The sequence below is a fragment of the Arvicola amphibius genome, chromosome X, assembly GCF_903992535.2.
Source record: "Arvicola amphibius chromosome X, mArvAmp1.2, whole genome shotgun sequence".
NCBI classification, from domain to species: domain Eukaryota; kingdom Metazoa; phylum Chordata; class Mammalia; order Rodentia; family Cricetidae; genus Arvicola; species Arvicola amphibius.
This window is the reverse complement of record NC_052065.1, coordinates 65311884-65331390: the sequence shown is the minus strand read 5'-3', so window position 1 is coordinate 65331390 and position 19507 is coordinate 65311884. Positions and strand designations below refer to the sequence as shown.

The following is a 19507-nucleotide window of genomic DNA, read 5'->3' as shown; positions in this document are numbered from 1 at the left end:
GGTGGTGGCTTACCGTAAAGATTCAGCATGTCTGACCTGATGGCTGGCTTCAATGGTGACTGTCTCACTGCCTTCTTCCTCCCAGCATTCTGTTCTGTCTTCCCTGCCTACCTATGTTCTTACCTATCAGGCCAAGCAGTTTTCTTTATTAATTAACCAATGAAAGCAACAGATAGATAGAAGACCCACCTATATCAGCTTTCATTTCATTATTATTAATTAGAAAATAAATTTTATATCTTAGAATGTTTTTCTCTCTTTTCCATTAGATTAGAGTAATCAGACCTCCAAATTATGCTGGACCCCTAATGTTGGGATTGCTTCTGGCTGTTATTGGTGGACTTGTGTATCTGCGAAGAAGCAATATGGAATTCCTCTTTAATAAAACTGGATGGGCTTTTGCAGCTTTGGTAAGTGAATTGAAAGAGAAAAGTTGATTGAAAAAGAACTTAATTTATTTTCTTTACCCTTTTTCTTTTGTTTTCTTTATTGTGCTTGTGTATAGGCCACAGATAGCTATTGGGTGTCTTCCTCAGTCACTTCTTCAGCTTATTTTATGAAATGGGTCTCTCTGAACCAGGAATTCACTAGTGATCCCTAGAGAGCCTCCTGTCTCCATATATTTAGTGCTGATATTACAAGCACATACTGCTGCACCCAGAATTTTTCTTGGATTCTGTTAGCTGTTATCTCTGTGAAAAATACTTTTGTGGTGTGTGTGTGTGTGTACATGTGTACACATACGTGTACTTGTACATGCATACAACTGCACATGCATAGGCTAGAGGAGGATATCCAGAGTCATTCTCTATTGTTCTCTACCTTTTCCCCCATCCCCAAGACAGGTTTCTCTGTGTAACAGCCCTGGATGTCCTGGAACTCACTCTGTAGACCAGGCTGGCCTTGAACTCAGAGATCCACCTGCCTCTGCCTTCCCACTGTTGGGTTCAAAGGCATGTACCGCCCTAGCCGACTCCACTTTTTGACAGGATCTAGCACTGAGCCTGAAGCTCCCTGTTTGGGCTAGAGCAGCTGGCCAACAAGCTCTTGGGCTCTTCCTGTCTCTGTTCCTCAACACAAGGACTCTAGGATGTCCAGCCATGCTGGGGATTTAGATTCGGGTGCTCTTGTTTTCACAGCATGCACTCTTACCCGCTGAGCCATCTACTCAGCCCCATTTTTGTTGTGGTGAGTGTGCATGTCGGTGCTTGTTCGTGGAGATGTGAGTATGTGTGCTCGTTTGTGTGGAGGCCAACGGTGAACTCAGGTGTTCTTCCTTAGGCTCCGTCTACCTTGGGATTTGTTGTTGTTTTCGGGAGGTGTCTCACTGATTAGAGCAAGGTTGGCTGGAGGACAGAAGAGGGCACTGGATCCCTGGAGTTATAGGCATTTGTGAACTGCCTAATGGAGGTTCTGGGAACCAAACTCCACTATTTTACAAGAGAAGCAAATGTCTAGCCAGTGCTCTCAGCTTTTTTATTTGGATTCTGGGAATTGAACTCAGGTCACTGTTTTGGTTGAAAGCACCTGAGCAAGGCAACTGCTAAAAGACAGCCTTTCACTGAGCTAGAGTTCATGATGGTGGAGTGAAGGAACAGCTGAGAGCCCACATGTCATCCACAGTCAGGAGACAGAGAGGACACTGGGAACAGCACAATTCTTTTGAAACCTTAAACCTCACCCCCAGTGACACACCTCCAAAAAAGTCACATCTCCAAATCCTTTCCTGTAGCGCCCGCCTGTACTACGTGACAGTGCAGTGCGGTACTACTCCTGTATTGCGGCGCCTGCGCTACAGGACCATTGGTGAGCCTCGGGCAAGGGGCTGGAGATTGAAACACACAAAAACACACACCTCTAGTTGCTGGTAAAGAAGCCCTTTACTGAATAGTACCATGGAGGCTTATATACTCAACACAGTCAGGTGGGCCAGCAGGTGAAAACCTCATCTCCTGATCCTCAATCAAGGACAAGGCAACACGTGCTCAGGAAGCAGAGCTGGACACAGCTTTCAGTAGCTCAAATTAGAAGGCTAAGTAAAGGTCATTAGCAGGGGAGAGCAACTGGAGGCCAGGACTCCAAATGGTCCCAACACTTTCCAAACAGTTCTGCCAACTGGATACCAACCATTCAGACATAAGAATTAGTCAGTGTTCTATTGCTGTGAAGAGACACCATGACCGCAGCAACTCTTACAAAGAAAAACATTTAATTGGTACTTGCTTACAGTTCAGAGGTTCAGTCTATTATCAACATGGTGGGAAGCATCGTGGCATGCAGGCAGACATGGTGCTAGAGAAGGAGCTGAGAGTTCGACATCTGAATCCACAGGCAGAGAGAGGGAGAGAGAGAGAGAGAGAGAGAGAGAGAGAGAGAGAGAGAGAGAGAGAGAGAGAGAGAGAGAGAGAGAGAGAGAGAGAGAGAGAGAGAGAGAGAGAGAGAGAGAGAGAGAGAGAGAGAGAGGGAGAGAGAACATCACTAGGCCTGGCTTAGGCTTCTGAAAGCCCAAAGCTTACCCCAAGTGACATACTTCCTCTAGGCTTATGGCCATATCATTTAGTACATATAGTACAAATTCAGTAGACCCCATATTCATTCATCACCCTCCATCATGTGGGTCCTGGAGATCAAATACATTGTCATGCTTTTGTCGCAAATACTTTTATATGCCAAGCCATCTTTCTGGTCCTAAGATTTTCTATATTTTTATTTCCTCTCTTAAAGTGGGTTTCTTTCCCTCATTATCTTATTAGGATTTCCAAAGTTTCAAGCAACTGATTTTGTTTATAGTTCTTTTTTATATTTTATTTTATGTTTAGCGTGTGTATATGTGTTGGGGGGGTATGTGCATAAGTGCAGGTATGCATGAAGGTAAGACAGGGCCATTTGATTCCTTAGAAGCTGGAGTCATGGGAAGTTATAAGCCACCCATCATGGGTCCTGGGAACCAAACTCAGATCCTCTGCAAGAACAGTATGTGTATCCTTAATCACTCAGCCATCTTGCTATTCCTAGTTATACTTCTTTTGAAAATGTTTTCGAATGTATTTTCTTTTCTTTTTTTTTCGAGATAGGGTTTCTTTGTGGCTTTGGAGCCTGTCCTGGAACTAGCTCTTATAGACCAGGTTGGCCTCAAACTCACAGAAATCCGCCTGCCTTGGCCTCCCAAGTGCTGGGATTAAAGGTGTGCGCCACCACCGCCTGGCTTCGAATGTATTTTCAATGTTGAATTTTGAAACTTCTCTGTTTACAGTTTAAAATTCCTTCAGAAATGATGTTGAATTGTGATCCTTGTGACAAAATATAAACCTTAATAAAGAAATCATTTTTTGAAAACAAAAAGTCTTGTGTTTCCTGAATGGATAAGCATTTTCATGTACCTGCTTAACTAATCAATATGGGCTAGCTGGACCATGAATATTCCAATATTTTTTTTCCTAGTGTTTTGTACTTGCTATGACATCTGGTCAGATGTGGAACCATATAAGAGGACCACCATATGCTCATAAGAATCCACATACAGGACATGTGGTAAGTTGGTCATTTCTTTGCATTGTATACCAAAGTTGATGTAATATGATTACCCTGAGAAGCCAGAGCCAGTGTATACAGGAACTAGGTAGAGTTTTGCCTCTTTCATCCCACTTATGGAGCTTCAGGTACAATTAGAGCATGTGGTCTTCCAAAGTGGGATGTTCCTTATTCCATTTCTTGAGTTCTTTTGACTAGGATGGCTAAGAAAATCATTCTCAAACTAAATATAAGAATTAATTAATTATTTGAGCATCTGTTATTTCTAGTGATGTGCTAGGTACTCTCAGACATGGTGATTAATTAGAAAATTGTGGTTCCTATTGTCATGTCTACATTGTTTTTTTACCTCATAGTTTTATACTCTTAAATATTATTTTTCTCATACACTTTTGTTAAATAGATAGTATAAATACAAAGAAAGAAGTAAATAAATAATATAGAAATAGCTTTTAGTAGACGAACAAAGTATGGTATATACATACAGCAAGTGAATTGATAATTTCATAAAGTTTAACATACTTTATTTTAGGGTTAGGACGCTACAATTCAATGTATAATTTAAAGATTCCATTTTGTCTTCCTCTCCCAGAACTATATCCATGGAAGCAGCCAGGCCCAGTTTGTAGCTGAAACCCACATTGTTCTTCTGTTCAGTATCCTTTTACAATAAGTCTTTATTGTTCCATCTTAATTTGATTGTTTTCTTACAATCTTATGTTCTCTATACAGATTTGGTTGGAGCTGCTGTCCTAATGCAGGCAATACCTTTTGGGAATTGTATTGCTTGTGTCTTCATTCTTGACCCAATAACTTACAGACTAATGAGAGGCAAACCTTTAGTCCGGCAAAGCCAGGTTGATTAGCTCATTGATGTATGGATTTAGAAGAAAAATGAGGTTTAGGTGAGACTTAAAATGAAACATTAAGAGCTGGAGAGATGGCTCAGCAGTTAAGAGCACTGGCTGCTCTTCCAGAGGCCCTGAATTCAATTCCCAGCAACCACATTGTGGCTCACGACTATTTGTAATGAGATATGGTGCCTTCTTCTGGCCTACAGCATACATGCATACAGAACACTGTATACATAATAAATAAATCTTTAAAAAAATGAAACATTAAGCTGAGTGTGGTGTCACACACCTTTAATCCCAGCACTCATGTGGCAGAGGCAGGCCACTTTCTGGTTTACAGAGCAAATTCAAGGACAGCCAGAGTTTCTGTGGAGAAACTCTGACTCGAAGAAAACAAACATAGATAAATTAACAGATGTAAAATGAAATGTCATTTTAAAACACTAAAAGCATAATTGGGGCTAAGATCTACCTCATTGGTATAGCACTTACCTACCGTGCACAAGACCCTGATTTCTAGTGTCCTTCAGAGAAAACCTAGATATAAGAACCACAGTAAATAAAAGGAAAAATGCTGGCTGAATAGATTAAATAAAAAACAAAACCAAAAATAGCATTGGGCTGGAACGAAGACACAAGCAGGGTGCCTACTTGTCCACCCTGTCAACTCAAGTTGGATCTCCAAGACCTATATGGTTGATGGAAAGAACCAATTTCTGCCAGTTGTCTTCTAACCTCTACACATCTGCTGTGATGTAAGTGCAAACAGGTACACTGTGTCACACACACACACACACACACACACACACACACACAGATTAATTAATTAAAAACATGGAGAATGAACAGTCATTCCTAACAGGAGGCTGTTTAAGAGAGAGCACAAGATGGTAATGAAGAGATGAATGTAGTCAGTTACAGAGCTTCATTAGAACACCTGACTCTTACCACTTAATTACAGCCACATGCAGTAGCATGTAATGTGCATCATGTACATAATTAGGAGTGTGTGACCATTCCTAGTACTCAAAAAAGTACAGGTGATGTTCTCTTTTCTGTTAGAACATAGGCACTGATACTGCTCATTTTATTATTCAACCATGTGATGTACTTTTTGTTTATAGTAGTATTTCCATTCTGAATTATATAGCTACTGTTATTAAAATTAATAAGGTCATGCCCCATGAGGGATTTTCCTTTTTCATTAGAATAAGACAAAATTGGGTAGCTGAGTCATAATTAGTACTCTAAATGTTAATTGTTGAAAATATGAAGAAGCTTTTGAGATTATTTTCTATTAAAAGTGAGTTGCTATTGTCTTAAATGGTGTGTATTTCAAGTATGCCCTATTCAGGGGTGTTGAAGTGCTAACAGTGACTACTTAGTATTTTGTAGTGTGTATGAAGTTGGAAAACTGCTGTGATCAGGCAGCTTGTTTTAAGGTATGATATCCAAAAAGCTGATTTTATATATAGGTGGAATTTTTTGTGGTTGGTGTTTTTGTTTTGTTTTGCTTTTTTGAGACAGGATTTTTCTGTGTGGCCATGGCTGTCCTGGAACTTGCTCTGTAGACCAGGCTGGCTTCGGTCTCACAGAGATCTGTCTCCCTCTGCCTCGCAAGTGCTGGAATTAAAGGCGTGTGTCACTCACTACCACCAAGCATAGGTGGGATTTTTTTAAAATTACATTTGACTTTACAAAACTGAAGTATTTTCAACTCTAATTCTTTTGGGGGGGGACCAGTTTGGGGTGTTCATTTGTTTTGTTTCTTTGAGACAGGGTCTCACTCTGTAGCACTGGATGGCCTGTACTATATAAACTAGACTGACTTTGAACTCACAGAGATGTGCATGCCTTTGCCTCCCAAATGCTGGAATTAAATGTACCACCTTACCAGGTGCATGGGGCCAAGGTTTGTTTTATTTTGTTTTTTCTTTTTTAGACAAGAGTCTTATATAGCCCAGGCTGGCCTTGCTTTGCCAAATGCCTGGTTCAACCTTACTTTTCAATTTAATCTTTGTAGTAATTAACACTGTGCAATATAAGAGTGTTTGGTTACTGTTTTAAAATAAAAAATTGAAGGTTTATAAATTCATCTTATTTTCTTCATGAGAAACTGGGAATAGGAAAGTGGTATGTCTTTTGTGGCTACATGAATTTCTCCTTAAACAGTTTTTCTAAGATGGCGGGGTTACCTTAGGCATGGTGCTTTTATGTGAAGCTGCTACCTCTGACATGGATATTGGGAAGCGAAGGAGTAAGTCACATGTCGCGGTGTTCCAATTCTGCCTTTCATACAGAAAAAAACTCTCTAGTTAATTTTCCCTTTATAATCTATTTCTTTACAGTTTTTTATTTGATCAATTGTTTTTTGTTTATTTTGAGATAACTCTGTTACATGTGGCCAAAATGACCTTGAACTTTCAATCCTCTTGCCTCAGCCTCCTCTGTGTTCATCATCTCACTCATAAGAACATCTTGTAGCCAGGCAGTGGTAGCGCACACCTTTAATCCTGGCAGTTGGGAGGCCAAGACAGGTGGCTCTCTGTGAGTTCGAGGCCAGCATGGTCTACAGACCAAGTTCCAGGACAGCCAGGGCTACACAGAGAAACCCTGTCTCATAAAACCAATACTAAAATAAAACCAAATAAAAGACCACAAGAACATCTGTTTTTTTAAAGTTTTTTAATTAATTAATTAATTAATTAATTTATTGAGACAGGGTCTCATATAGCCTAGATCAGTTTCAAATTGACTGACCTTGAATTTCTGATCCACGTGTCTCCACCTTTCAAGTATTAGGATTTACCAACTGAGCCACTTACCTGGCCCCATCTGTAAAACACATTTTAAAAACTGTAAATGTAGGAACCAGACTTGATGCTACTGGCCCATAATTCCATACATTCAGGAGGGTGAGGTAGAAGGATCACAAGTTCAAGGCCTATCTGGTCTATAAAATAAGATGAAACTCAGACTGCAACTTAGTAAGACCCTGTCTCAAAAGAAAAAAAGTAAAAAGGGGACTGGGCATGTAACTAACTCTGTTGTAGAGTACTTGCCTAGTGTATACTGGGCTCTAGATTCAATCCTCAGTATACCAAAACAAAACAACAGGAAAAAACTATGGGCAGGCCTGGGGCTAGAGCTCTATGATAGAGTGATTGTCCTTCACAGACAAGGTCACCAATAGTACAAAAGTGTGTGTGTGTGTGTTTGAGTCTTATACTCACTTTAAAAATTAAACACTTGGCCCCCCGAAAGCCAGTATCACCTTTCTGGACCTGGATGGAGGGGTGAGGAACTTGGACTTCCCACAGGGCAGGGAACCCTTACTGCTCTCTGGATAGGAGAAGGAGGGGGAGTGGAGGGGTAAGGGGGGTAAATGGGAGGTGGGGAGGAGGCGGAAATTTTTAATAAAAAAATTCAAAAAAAAGATGACAGCAAATGTTGAAATGAATCATGAAACATAAATTTACCTTCCATGAGAGTTCTTACTCAGCGAAATACATCACTAGAAAGAAATAAAATGTTAAATGTTAGAAATCCAAAAAAAAATTAAACACTTGGGAGGCAGAAGTAAAATCGATGCAAGTTTGAGGCCAGACTGATGAACATAGCAAGTTCCAGGCCAGACAGGTCTATATGTTGAAGACCTTTCTTTCAAACAAAATAAAAGCCTTAGATGGGGAGTGGCAGCACACACCTGTAATTCTAAAACTTAGGATGTCAGGGCTAAGAAAATCACTAATAAGGTCTTGAACCCCAGGCTGTGATATAGATATAAATAATTTACATTGGTATGGATTTTGAGGTCAATTTTGTTATATGTATATTTATTTCTGATCTTGATTAAGGTATTGTGATTGTGTAGTTCATTTAAGAATGTAATGTATAATTAGGAAATATAGGTTAATAGATAATCATCTATAATAGTCAAGTTTGTAGTCATGTTAGTTAGATTTTCTAGATATGTAGAGGTATATTTTAGTTAAATAGACATTCTTCATATCTTTCAAAGACTACAGAACATGGCATTTAAGATGTTTTAATAACTTAGGGCTTTTCATGACATTAAGACACATCTGCTGCTGGCAGCACCAATCTACTTCAAGAGAAAGATGGGCAGCAAAGAGGCTACTTATGGAGTTTGTTAGCCATTTGGGCAAGAAACTGCTCTTGCCTGGACTGTTGCATAAACTGGACACAAAGAACCCTCAGAGAGAGGACTGCTGAACTTGGCTAAAGGTGAGATGGTCTTTTGGGGTTCCTGATTCATGAAAGAGTCTGCGAGACATTCTTCAGGACACAGCAGATAGTGACTAAACTGTCTTTGAAATTTCCTGCTTCATGGAAATGTCCGCTGGATATTATGGGCCTGTAGGCTGAAGATGGATGCCCCAATGGTACAGAAGAACTTTGGGTGACTGTCCAGGCACTGAGATGTCTCTGTCATTTCTAGAGTTTGGAAGTTGCTTATTTCTTGTTTGCTTAGGTAATATTATATCCTTCTGGAGTCTTTGATGGAGTTGAAGAATGGTTACAGTTACAGTTTTCCATTGTTATGATAAAAGATAAAATAGATATAAATATTGTAACTGTAATTCTTGCTTGATAACTTTTGTTATATGTAATTTTACTATGTTAAAGTTAAAGCCTTTCTTTTTTTGTTCAAACAGTAAAAAGGGAAATGATGTAGGAGGGTCATCTGTATGTGTTACTTTCATTGGTTAATAAAGAAACTGCCTTGGCCTTTTGATAGGCCAGCCCTTAGGTGGGTGGAGTAGACAGAACAGAATTTTGGGAGAAAGAAAGCGGAGTCAGGCAGACGCCATGCTTCTCCTACCCAAGACGGATGGTGGTTAGACTCATGCCAGTAAGCCACAGTGAAGTGGCGATACACATTAATAGAAATGGGTTAATCAAGATGTGAGAGTTAGCCAGTAAGAGGCTAGAGCTAATGGGCCAGGCAGTGTTTAAATGAATACAATTTGTGTGTTATTTTGGGTGTAAAGCTAGCTGTGCGGGAGCCGGGTGGGATGAAAAGCAGGCCTGCTCGCCTCATCACTACAAGGCTGCATCTGCTTTTTATGCTTTAGAACATTTGCATGTTGTTGAGTGTGGCAGCATAGTCTATAATCCCAGCATGCCAGACTGAGACAAGAGAACTGCTGCCAATTCAGGCTTTCCTGTACTATGTAGTAAAACCCTGACTCATAAACAAAAATCTGTACAAGGTGACACACTTGCAATCCAAGCACTTGGGAGGTGGAAACAGAAAGAATAAGGAACTCAAGGCTATTCTTTGCTATATAGTGAGTTTGAGTTCACCTCAAATAACAAGACCCTCAATCAAACAGATACACACTGGAAGATGCCTACAATATAATTTCTTAAAATTATTATAGATAATATTTATTTTCTGTAAAAAGATGAGTATATTAGATTTGTGATTTGACAGCTACTTTTGCCAAACATGGTGGTGCATACCTATAATCCCAGCAGTTAGGAGGCAGGTGTGAGTTTGAGGCCAGTTTGGTCTACAAAACAACTTCCAGGCCATTCACTGCTATATAGTAAGACCCTGTCTCAAAAAATATAAAAACAAACCATGTTACAAGAAGAATAGATATTTATTAACCATTTAATATATAATATATGTATGTTATTTTAATTTTCTAGATTTTTAAAAAATATTTTCATTTTATTATTTATTTCCTCTGTGTGTGTGCATGCATGTGAATGTGTGTGAACATGACACAACATGGATGTTGAAGTCAAAGGACAGCTTGTAGGAGTCCATTCTGTCCTCCTACTATGTGGGTTTTGGGGCTCAAATTCAGATAGTCAGGCTTGGCAGCAAACACCTTTTATTGAACCACCTTGTTGGCCCAATCATGATTTATTTTTAGTTTCTTTTACTTTTTAAATTTTGTTTTTAATATATTCAACCCCAGTTTCCCCTCCTTCCATTCTTCCTGTTACCTCTGCCACCTCCCATATCTCCCAGGTTCATTCCTCCTCCCTTTCCCTTCAGAAAAGAGCATGCCTCCCAAGAACATCTACCAAACACAGTATAGCAAGATACCATAAAAATAGGCATAAACCCATATATCAAAGCTGGATGAGGCAACTCAGTAGGAGGAAAAGGGTCCCAAGAGCAGGTAAAAATAAAAGTTAGAGATACTCCTACCCCCACTGTTAGGAGTCTCATAAAAACACCAAGTTAGCAAACATATATGCAAAGGACCTAGTTCAGAATCATGCCACCTCAGTCTCTGTGAGCCCCTATGATTCCTGTTTAATTGAAGTTTGTAGGCCATGTTCTCCTGGTGTCCTTGAACCCCCTCCTACATTTCTTCCTCCTCTTCCTTGGGGTTTCCCAAGCTCAAAGGAGAGGGACCCAGTGGAGATCTCCAGTTTGGGCTCTCTCTCTGCCTAATGTTTAGCTGTGGGTCTCAGCATTTGCTCCTATCAGCTGTCAGTAGTAGGCTCTTTGATGATGATTGGGGTAAGTGTAGTGTGAAAGCGGCGGGGCTGTGTCCCGCCACCCGGCCGCCGGCTAGCTTTACACCCGAAATAATTACACGGAAACTGTATTCTTTTAAAACACTGCCTGGCCCATAGTTTCAGCCTCTTATTGGTTAACTCTCACAGACAGATAACTCTCCTCCATCAGGTAAGCAGTGATATATGAATATATAAGGATATTGTTAGTAATCTTTTATTAATATTTTTGTAAAATAGGTCTCTGGGCTATCCAACCTCTAGTTCCTGGTCATCCAGGTGTTGAGCATGGACTCCCTCTCAGGCTGTGGACCTCAGATTAGACAAGTCATTGGTTGACCACTCCCACAAGTTCTGTGCCTCCATTGCCCCAGTATGTCTTACAAGCAGGATAGACAGATTATAGATAGAAGGGTTTGTGGCTGGGTTGTTGTCTCAGTCCTACCTCTGAAAGCCTTGCCACAGTTAAAGATGGCCAGATCAGGCTCTGTATCCTCCTTTACTACAGGTCCTTCCTGAGGTCATCTTCGTAGAATCCTGGAAGTTTCTACTGAACTCAGTTTCCATATTTCACATGCAACCAAAATCCCTCCAATTCCAATCATCTCTCCTAGTACTCTTCTTCCATCACCACCACCCAACCACATCTGATTCCTCCAGTTTCCATCACCACCCACCCACAGTCCACCCAATAAATCTATTTCCCCTTCCCAGGGATATCCATGCATCCCTCTTTAGAGCCCTCCTTATTACTTAGCACTTCTGGGTCTGTGGATTATAGCCTGATTTTCATTTGCTTAACAGCTAACACCCACTTATGAGTTAGTACTTACCATGTTTGCCTTTCTGGGTCTGGGTTGCCTCACTCAGGATGACTTTTTCCCATTTTTTGTTTTTTTTGAGACAGGGTTTCTCTGTCTATCCTGGAACTCACTCTATAGACCAGGCTGGCCTCAAACTCAAAGAGATTCTCCCGAGGTGTATGCTACTACCTCCCAGCTGATTTTTTCTATTCCTACTTTTTTTTCCATTTCCTTGCAAATTTTATGGTATTTTTTTAACAGCTGAGTAATACTCCATTTTGTAAATGTACCACATCTAATTCATCTATTCTTCAGTTGAGGGACATACAAGTTTGTTTCCAGTTTCTGGCTATTATAAATAAAGCTTCTATGAACACAATTGAGCAGTTGTCCTTATGATAGGATGGAATCCCCTTTGGGGATATGCATAGCAGTAGTATAGCTTTGTCTGGAAGTAGATCAATTCCCAATTTTGTAATAAACCACTATATTGATTTCCATAGTGGCTGTACAAGTTTGCATTCCCACCAGCAATGGATGAGTGTTCCTCTTACTCCACATCCTCTCCAGCATAAGCTATCATTCGTGTTTGATCTTAGCCATTCTGAAAGGTATAAGATGGACTCTCAGAGTAGTTTTGAGGTATATTTCCTTGATGACTACAGATTTTGAATATTTGTTTCTTGGCCATTTTGTTCCTCTATTGAGAATTCTCTGTTTACATCAGTACCGCATTGCTGTGGGATAACACTCTTGTACTTGGTAAAAATTTGTCACTCATATTTGTTTAATAAAACGCTGATTGGCTAGTTGCCAGGCAGGAAGTATAGGCAGGGCATCCAGACTAAGAGAATTCTGGGAAGAGGAAAGGCAGAGTGAGTTGCCACCCAGATGCAGAGGAAGCAAGATGACAATGCTGCACTGATAAAAGGTACCAAGCCATATGGCTAAACATAGACAAGAAATAGGAATTAATTTAAGTTGTAAGAACTAGCCAGTTGTGGTGGTGCATGCCAGTAGGATTTGCTGAAGGAGGCAGAGGCAGGAGGATCACGAGTTCAAGGCCAGCCTGGGCTACACATAAAAAAAGAACTAGTTGATAACAAGCCTGAGCTAATAGGCCAAACATAATTAATATAAGCCTCTGTGTATTTCTTTGGTATTGAATGGCTGTAGGACCGGCGGGACACCCCATCTTTAAAATTGGATTATTTGTTTTATTAATAGCTAATTTCTTTAGTTCTTTATATATTTTGGATATTAGCCCTCTATCTGATGTGGCATTGGAGACAATCTTTTCCCATTCTATAGGCTGCTGATTTGGTCCAGTGATGGTGTCCTTTGCCTTACAAAAGCATTTTAGTTTCATGAGGTTCCATTTATTTAACTGTTGATTTTAGTGTCTACAGTATTGGTGTTCTATTCAGGAAGTTGTTTCCTGTGCCCATGTGTTCAAGGCTATTCCCCACTTTCTCTTCTATCAGGATCAGTGTGTCTGGTTTTATGTTGAGGTCTTTTATCCACTTGGACTTGAGTTTTGTGCAGGGTGGTAAATCTGTTTGCATTCTTCTACATGCAGGCATCCAGTTTGACCAGCACCATTTGTTGAAGGTACTTTCTTTTTTCCATTGAATAATTTTGATCCTTTTATAAAAAGCCTGGCACTGGTTGGCATACACCTTTAATCCCAGTATTCAGGAAGCAGAGGTAGGCAGATCTCTATGAATTTGAGGTCAGTGTAGTCTACAGAGTGAGTTCCAGGACAGCTGTCTCGAAAAACAAACAAAAAAAATGAGGTGTCCATAGGTGTGTGAATTTACATCAGGGTCTTTGATTACATTCCATTGATCCACCTGTCCGTTTTTATGTCAATACCATGCTGTTTTTTATTACTATAGCTATATAGTAGAGCTTGAAATCAGGGATAGTAATACCTCCAGCAGATACATAGACACACAGATGTATAATTATTATAAAATAAATAAATCTTAAAAGCAAAGGGCCATGTGTGGTTGAGCACACATGTAATTCAACACTCGGGAGATAAAGTATAGAGCCAGCAGTTCAAGGTCACCCTGGTCTACATAGGGAGTTCATATGAAAGCATGCCCTTTCTATATAGCAAATTCTAAGCCAGCCAGGACTATGTAGTGAGACTACCTTTTTTGTTGTTGGTTTTGTTTTTTCAAGATAGGGTTTCTCTTTGTAGCCCTGACTGTCCTGGAACTCACTCTCTTTAAAACAGACTGACTTCGAACTCGTAGAGATCCACCTGCCTCTGCACCACCACTGCCCAGCTAGTGAGACTATCTTTTAAAAAAAAATGTCGGGCAATGGTGGGACATGCCTTCAATCCTAGCACTTTGGAAGCAGAGACTGGCAAATGTCTGTGAGTTCAAGGCCAGCCTGGTCTACAGAGTTAGTTCCAGGACAGACTCCAAAGCTGAGAAACCCTGTTTCAAAAAAACCAAGAAAAAAAATGTGAGTTACTTTTTTCCCAGTAACCCTTTTCCTCCTAGCCCTTGTCTTCAGAATCCATATTAAAACGATAAACCCTGTCTCTAAAAATGGGGCTTAAATCTTTGGGAAAGCTGTTTCTTAGTCAGTTTTCCTCTTTGGAAGTGTGCAGCCTACACTGTGCTGATGATTTATTAGGTGCAACCTGATGGTTTTATTCTCTTCTTTTCTCACAGTGATGTGTGTGGCTGGAATTGGACTTGTTGTGCTATTCTTCAGTTGGATGCTCTCTATCTTTCGATCAAAATACCATGGCTATCCATACAGGTATATTCTTATTTTACTTATACTTAAAATGATTAGTTAGTATTGCTTTATAATATTATTTTTTTCATTTTGTTGTTTTGTTTTTTCTTTTCTTTTTTTTTTTCTTTTCTTTCTTTCTTTATTTTTTTTTTGAGGCAGGGTCTCTCTGTGTAGCCCTGACTGTCCTGGAACTCACGCTGTAGACCAAACTGGCCTTGAACTCACTGAGATCCACCTGTCTCTGACTCCCAAGGGCTGGGATTAAAGGCACCCATCACTACCGCCCAGCCTGTAATATTTTATTGCTTAGCTTTTTAATTCCTTTATTTTGAAAGTTTCCTGGCTTCTACTTTTTTGTTTCTATTTTGTTTTGTTTTTGCAACAGGATCTCATCTACCCCAGGCTAGCCTTTAACTCCTGATCCTTGTGTCTCTATCACCCAAGTTCTGGAATTATAGGCATACACTACCATACTCAGCCTTTTGGAGGGGCTCAGTTTCTTTGAGTATGTGTTTTACGTATTGGTGGTATTTTTTTGAGCCAGGGTTCTACTATTTATCCCTCACTGGCTTGTATCTCATTATGTAGACCACACTGCCTATGAATTTGGCAGCAGTGCTTCTGCATCCCAAGTGCCAGTACTAGGGGCATGTACCTCCCCTGGCCTGGTGTCTCTCTCCCAGTGCTAGAAATAAAGGTGTGTATCACCATGTCCAGCAATCTGCTGATTTCTTTTGTGGGGTTACAGGAAGTGTTGTTTGTGAGTTTTTTGTTTGTTTGTTCAAGGCAGGACCTTCTCTGTGTAGCTTTGGCTGTCCTGGAACTCACTGATTAGACCAGGCTGGCCTCAAACTCACAGAGATTTACCTGTCTCTGCCTCCTGAGTGCTGGGGTCAAAGGTGTGAGCCTCCACCACTACCCAGCTTTGTGAGTTTTTTTTTTTAAATTTTTTTCTTCGTGTGTATGAGAGAATATATATGCTACATGTGTGCAGAGGCCAGAAAAGGACATCATTTTTCCTGGAGTTGGGGTTACAAACCTCTCTATGTGATTACTAGAAACTGAACTCAGGTCCTACAGAAGACCAGCAAGCACTCTTAATCACTGAACCATCTCTCTGGCCCCTTTGTTTTTTGTTTGTTTCATTGGTGTGTTTTAAGAAGGGGTATTTTCCGGAGCTGGATCTACAGGTGTATCCCAACACCTCTGTCATATTAGGTGGCTCACAGCCATGTGGAACTCAGTGCCTCTAGCCTCTGAGGGCACTCATGCCCACATACTTACATGCAGACACATACATACACATAATTAAAATGAATAAAAGTAAATCTTTAAAACAACAGAGAGAATCGAGGCCAGCCTGATCTACAAGAGCTAGTTCCAGAACAGGCTCCAAAGCCACAGAGAAACCCTGCCTCGAAAAACCAAAAACCAAAACCAACCAAACAAAAAGAAACAGCCACATAGTTTCAAATGTTCATAGAGATCCCTGTGGCTTAGGGGAGGAAATTGTTATATCATAGGTTCTTAATTTTTGCTGTTATAAGTAACTGAAATGGCAAATAGAATGTGTTGGTTTATAATCTCAGTATTTGTTAACATAAATTTTTATTTTTAAAGATTTATTTCTGTCTGTATGAGTGTTTTACATGCATGTATATATGTGTGTATAGCAAGCGTATGCCTGGTGCCCACAGAGATCAAAAGGGTTTTGGGGCCCCTGAAATTGGAGTTACCAGCAGGTTGTGAGTTACCATGTGGGTGCTAGGAATTGAACCTGAGTCCTCTACCAAAAGCTGTAAGTGCTCTTACCTGCTCAGCCATTACTCCAGCTTCCATAGTTTCTGTTTTAATACAGCATCATCCTACAGTATACCACTGTGAATACTGAGCCATATGCTATTATAGACCTATACTCCAGCACTCGGAGACAGAGACAGGATCAGATCTCGTTTATCTTGGCCACATAATGAGTTTGAGGCCAACATAGACTATATGAGACACCATCTCAAAAAAAGAAGACTACTGGATCTTTTAATGTTTCTTTTTTGTTTTTGATACTCAGGTCATGGTCCATATATTAAAATCAACATACTATGTATTTGTAAGAAGTAAAACTTACTTTTCTATCAGAGTCTAATGTATTGTTATATTTTTTGTTTCAGCTTTCTGATGAGTTAAAGAGGATTCTAGAGACACATAGACTGTGATAATAATGGAAACTGAAAAGTAAGACGTATGTGGTGTTTGAAGAAGAATGCAACTCATGTATTTTATATTACCTCTTTTTTTGTCAAGTGATTTAAATAGTTAATCATTTAACCAAAGATGTGTAGTGCCTTAATAAGCAATTGTAAGATCATGAAGTATTTGGAATTAGTCTCCTCTTAACCTTCCCTTCCCTGTGAACTTATGAAACATTTGATTTTTGTAGAATTAGGTACTTTATAAAATTTAAAACTACTACTTCATTTTACGTAGAGCAAACATCAAAACTACTTTAGTTAACTTTTCATCATCTGATTTTATCTTATCCAAGGCTGGGGATGGAAGGTTCTGAGCAGGAATTTCCACCTCTGCCTGTTACAAACAACTGCATCTGGAAGCCATCATTAGTTTTCCTTTGTGCAGATGGGTATGATTTACATCTTTCCTCTTGGACCAAGGTATCATATGCACTATTTGAACTTCTGAAAATGGACTGTGTAGCCTTTGGAAAAATAAATCTGTCTTCTTCCTGTGTCTTTCCTGCCGAAATAAGAGCTACATATGCCTCTTTATACATTAAGAATTACCTCTAACTACAAAAGTATGATTTTTGCATGAGTGTACTCTAATTACCTTGTACATGGAAAGATTTCTGATTCATTCTGTTTCTAGTTTTATTTAAAGTGCCCCTTCTCTAATAATAATAATGTATTGCCTAAAATCACTATAAGTTATAAATGGTCTCAGATGTTTGTGTATGTTAGTTAGACATTGTCAATCACATTTTTACCTAACAGAAAAATAAGCTGAGTTGTGTTCGTGGAAAGGACTATCTTAGAATGGGAAAAGAAAATCAAGAAATATTGATTGTTGCCTATGGATAGAAATGAAACATTTTGTCAGGCTTGTGGCAGACACAAGCTAAAATCTTTGTGAGTTTATGGCTAGCCTGGGCTACATAGTGAAACCCTGTGTCCAAAAAAAGGAGAGAAAAAAGAGAAAAAGGCAATGAAATGTAAATGTTTTCAAGCTGAGGTGGTAGCTCAGTGGTAGAGTGCTTGCCTAGCGTGAGTGACACTCTGGGTTCAATCCTAAATGCCACAGGAAAAAATAGTTCTTGAGCCCTGTTCTATGAGTGACTTTTATTTGTTTGTTTTTAAAGAATGTTCCTTGAAACCTGGTATTTTGTTTTTTAAAATACATATTCCTTAAAACTTGGGCTAATTTTTAAGTAGGTAGTTTTTGAAGCCTAGTCTGGCTTTTGTTTTTATTTGTGTGTTTGTTTTCTTAAAAGAAATGTTTCTTGAAACCTGGTCCTTTTTGTTTGTCTTTGCCTTTTTGAGACATAGCTCTGGTTGGTCTTGAATTTCTCAAGTGCTGGGATTATAGGCATGTACCACCATTGACCCTGCTTTCTGCTGTCATTTTAGCTTTTATTTCCCCCATTAATAAGGGATACAAAGAATAGTGGTAGCATGTGTCTCTGGTGGCCGAAGTAGGAGCCCTAAAGTCCAAGAATTTGACACATAGTGTGGCATCATATCAACACATCATTTCAAAAATATGTCCATAATAAAATTGTGAGGGGATTTTGTTTGAATTTTGTCTTTTTCTGTGATAATAGAAATAACCCTATAGGCTAACCAAATTTCCATGGGCAGTATTTAAGTCATGGTTATAATATGTCTGACTCTGACCTCCACCAGAGTTATGAAGAGTAATTGGAAATGTCACTGTTATGAAAGTGTGGAGCTGGGATGTAGCTCAGTGGTAGAACACTTGGCTAGCCTGTGTTAGGCCCTGGGTTCAATCCCCAGCACCACAATAAGTGAGAATTGAAACTGTGAAAAAATGTAAAGAATATTAGAAATATTACATTTAAAAGATACAGAGATGGATATGTGGTTGAGTTGATGCAGTGCTTGCCTGACGTGCAGGAAGCCCTGGGTTTGATCCACTACATCACATAAGCCAGATGTGGTGGTGCATGCATGTAATTCCAGCGCACTCAGGAGACAGATGGGAAGATCAGAAGTTCAAGTTCATCTGTGGGTACATAATGTTTAAGGAGGCCAGTCTGAACTACAATGAGACAAAACAAAAGATACTGTGACGGTTTCGTGCTATTGATCATGTAATAGCCTGCCCCTGTCCTATGAACAAAGGTTTGGAAAGACATCATTGTGGAAAGACATCATTGGCCCTGAAGAAATGTTTATGTGGGGTTTTTACTGTTGTTGTTACAAATTCAATGAATAAGAGGATACATTTGATCCCCTTATAAATTGAGTGATTCTGATTTCTTATCCACTATTTTTATACTCGTCTCTGCCAAATGGATTTAAGCTGTGTTTTTTAGGAAACTTGTGTGACAAGGCCCTGACTTTAAGTTTGAACTGGGCAGTATTCCTGCTGTGTAAGCTCTGGAGCTCCAGGTCATGTCCCGTGGTCATTGTTCTGTTTTCTCTCTGTTTAAGAGCAACATTCTTCATTATGAAGAAAGGCGCATTTGGGCTAAAATCTGTGAAAGCAGATTTTCACTGCTTAAAATAGTGTTAATTTTGTGGAAAATTTAAATTTAGCTTTTTTCTGAAGTGCCTTAAGTAGATTCTTAATTTACTTTTCTAGTACTGGTTTAAATATAATTCATTATGGATTTTTAATATACTATTCAAAAATGATACATTATTATGGCAAAGATAACCGAATGTCTGGCTTACTGCTTCCTACCAATAAACTTTTGCAATCTACATTGAGGTGTTTGATTCCCTGTTGTATTCATTTCTTTTCTGTTACTGTTATAGAGCATCTTGAGTTCCAGGAGAATGTATTATTGAGAAG

At 39.5% G+C, this 19507-nt stretch overlaps 1 protein-coding gene across 2 annotated transcripts in view; it reads left to right on the top strand.

Annotated features, from left to right (window-relative positions):
- Nucleotides 1–17211, top strand: part of Magt1 (magnesium transporter 1) — a 43539-nt gene extending 26328 nt beyond the window's left edge. For both annotated transcript variants that reach the window (XM_038316365.1, XM_038316364.1), the window contains exons 5-10: nucleotides 270–410; nucleotides 3442–3531; nucleotides 4124–4187; nucleotides 6568–6642; nucleotides 14389–14479; nucleotides 16624–17211. In XM_038316365.1, the coding sequence (XP_038172293.1) occupies nucleotides 270–410; nucleotides 3442–3531; nucleotides 4124–4187; nucleotides 6568–6642; nucleotides 14389–14479; nucleotides 16624–16639 (477 nt within the window). In that variant the 3' untranslated portion in view covers nucleotides 16640–17211. The remainder of the gene's footprint in view (nucleotides 1–269; nucleotides 411–3441; nucleotides 3532–4123; nucleotides 4188–6567; nucleotides 6643–14388; nucleotides 14480–16623) is intronic.
- The last annotated feature ends 2296 nt before the right edge of the window (nucleotides 17212–19507 follow it).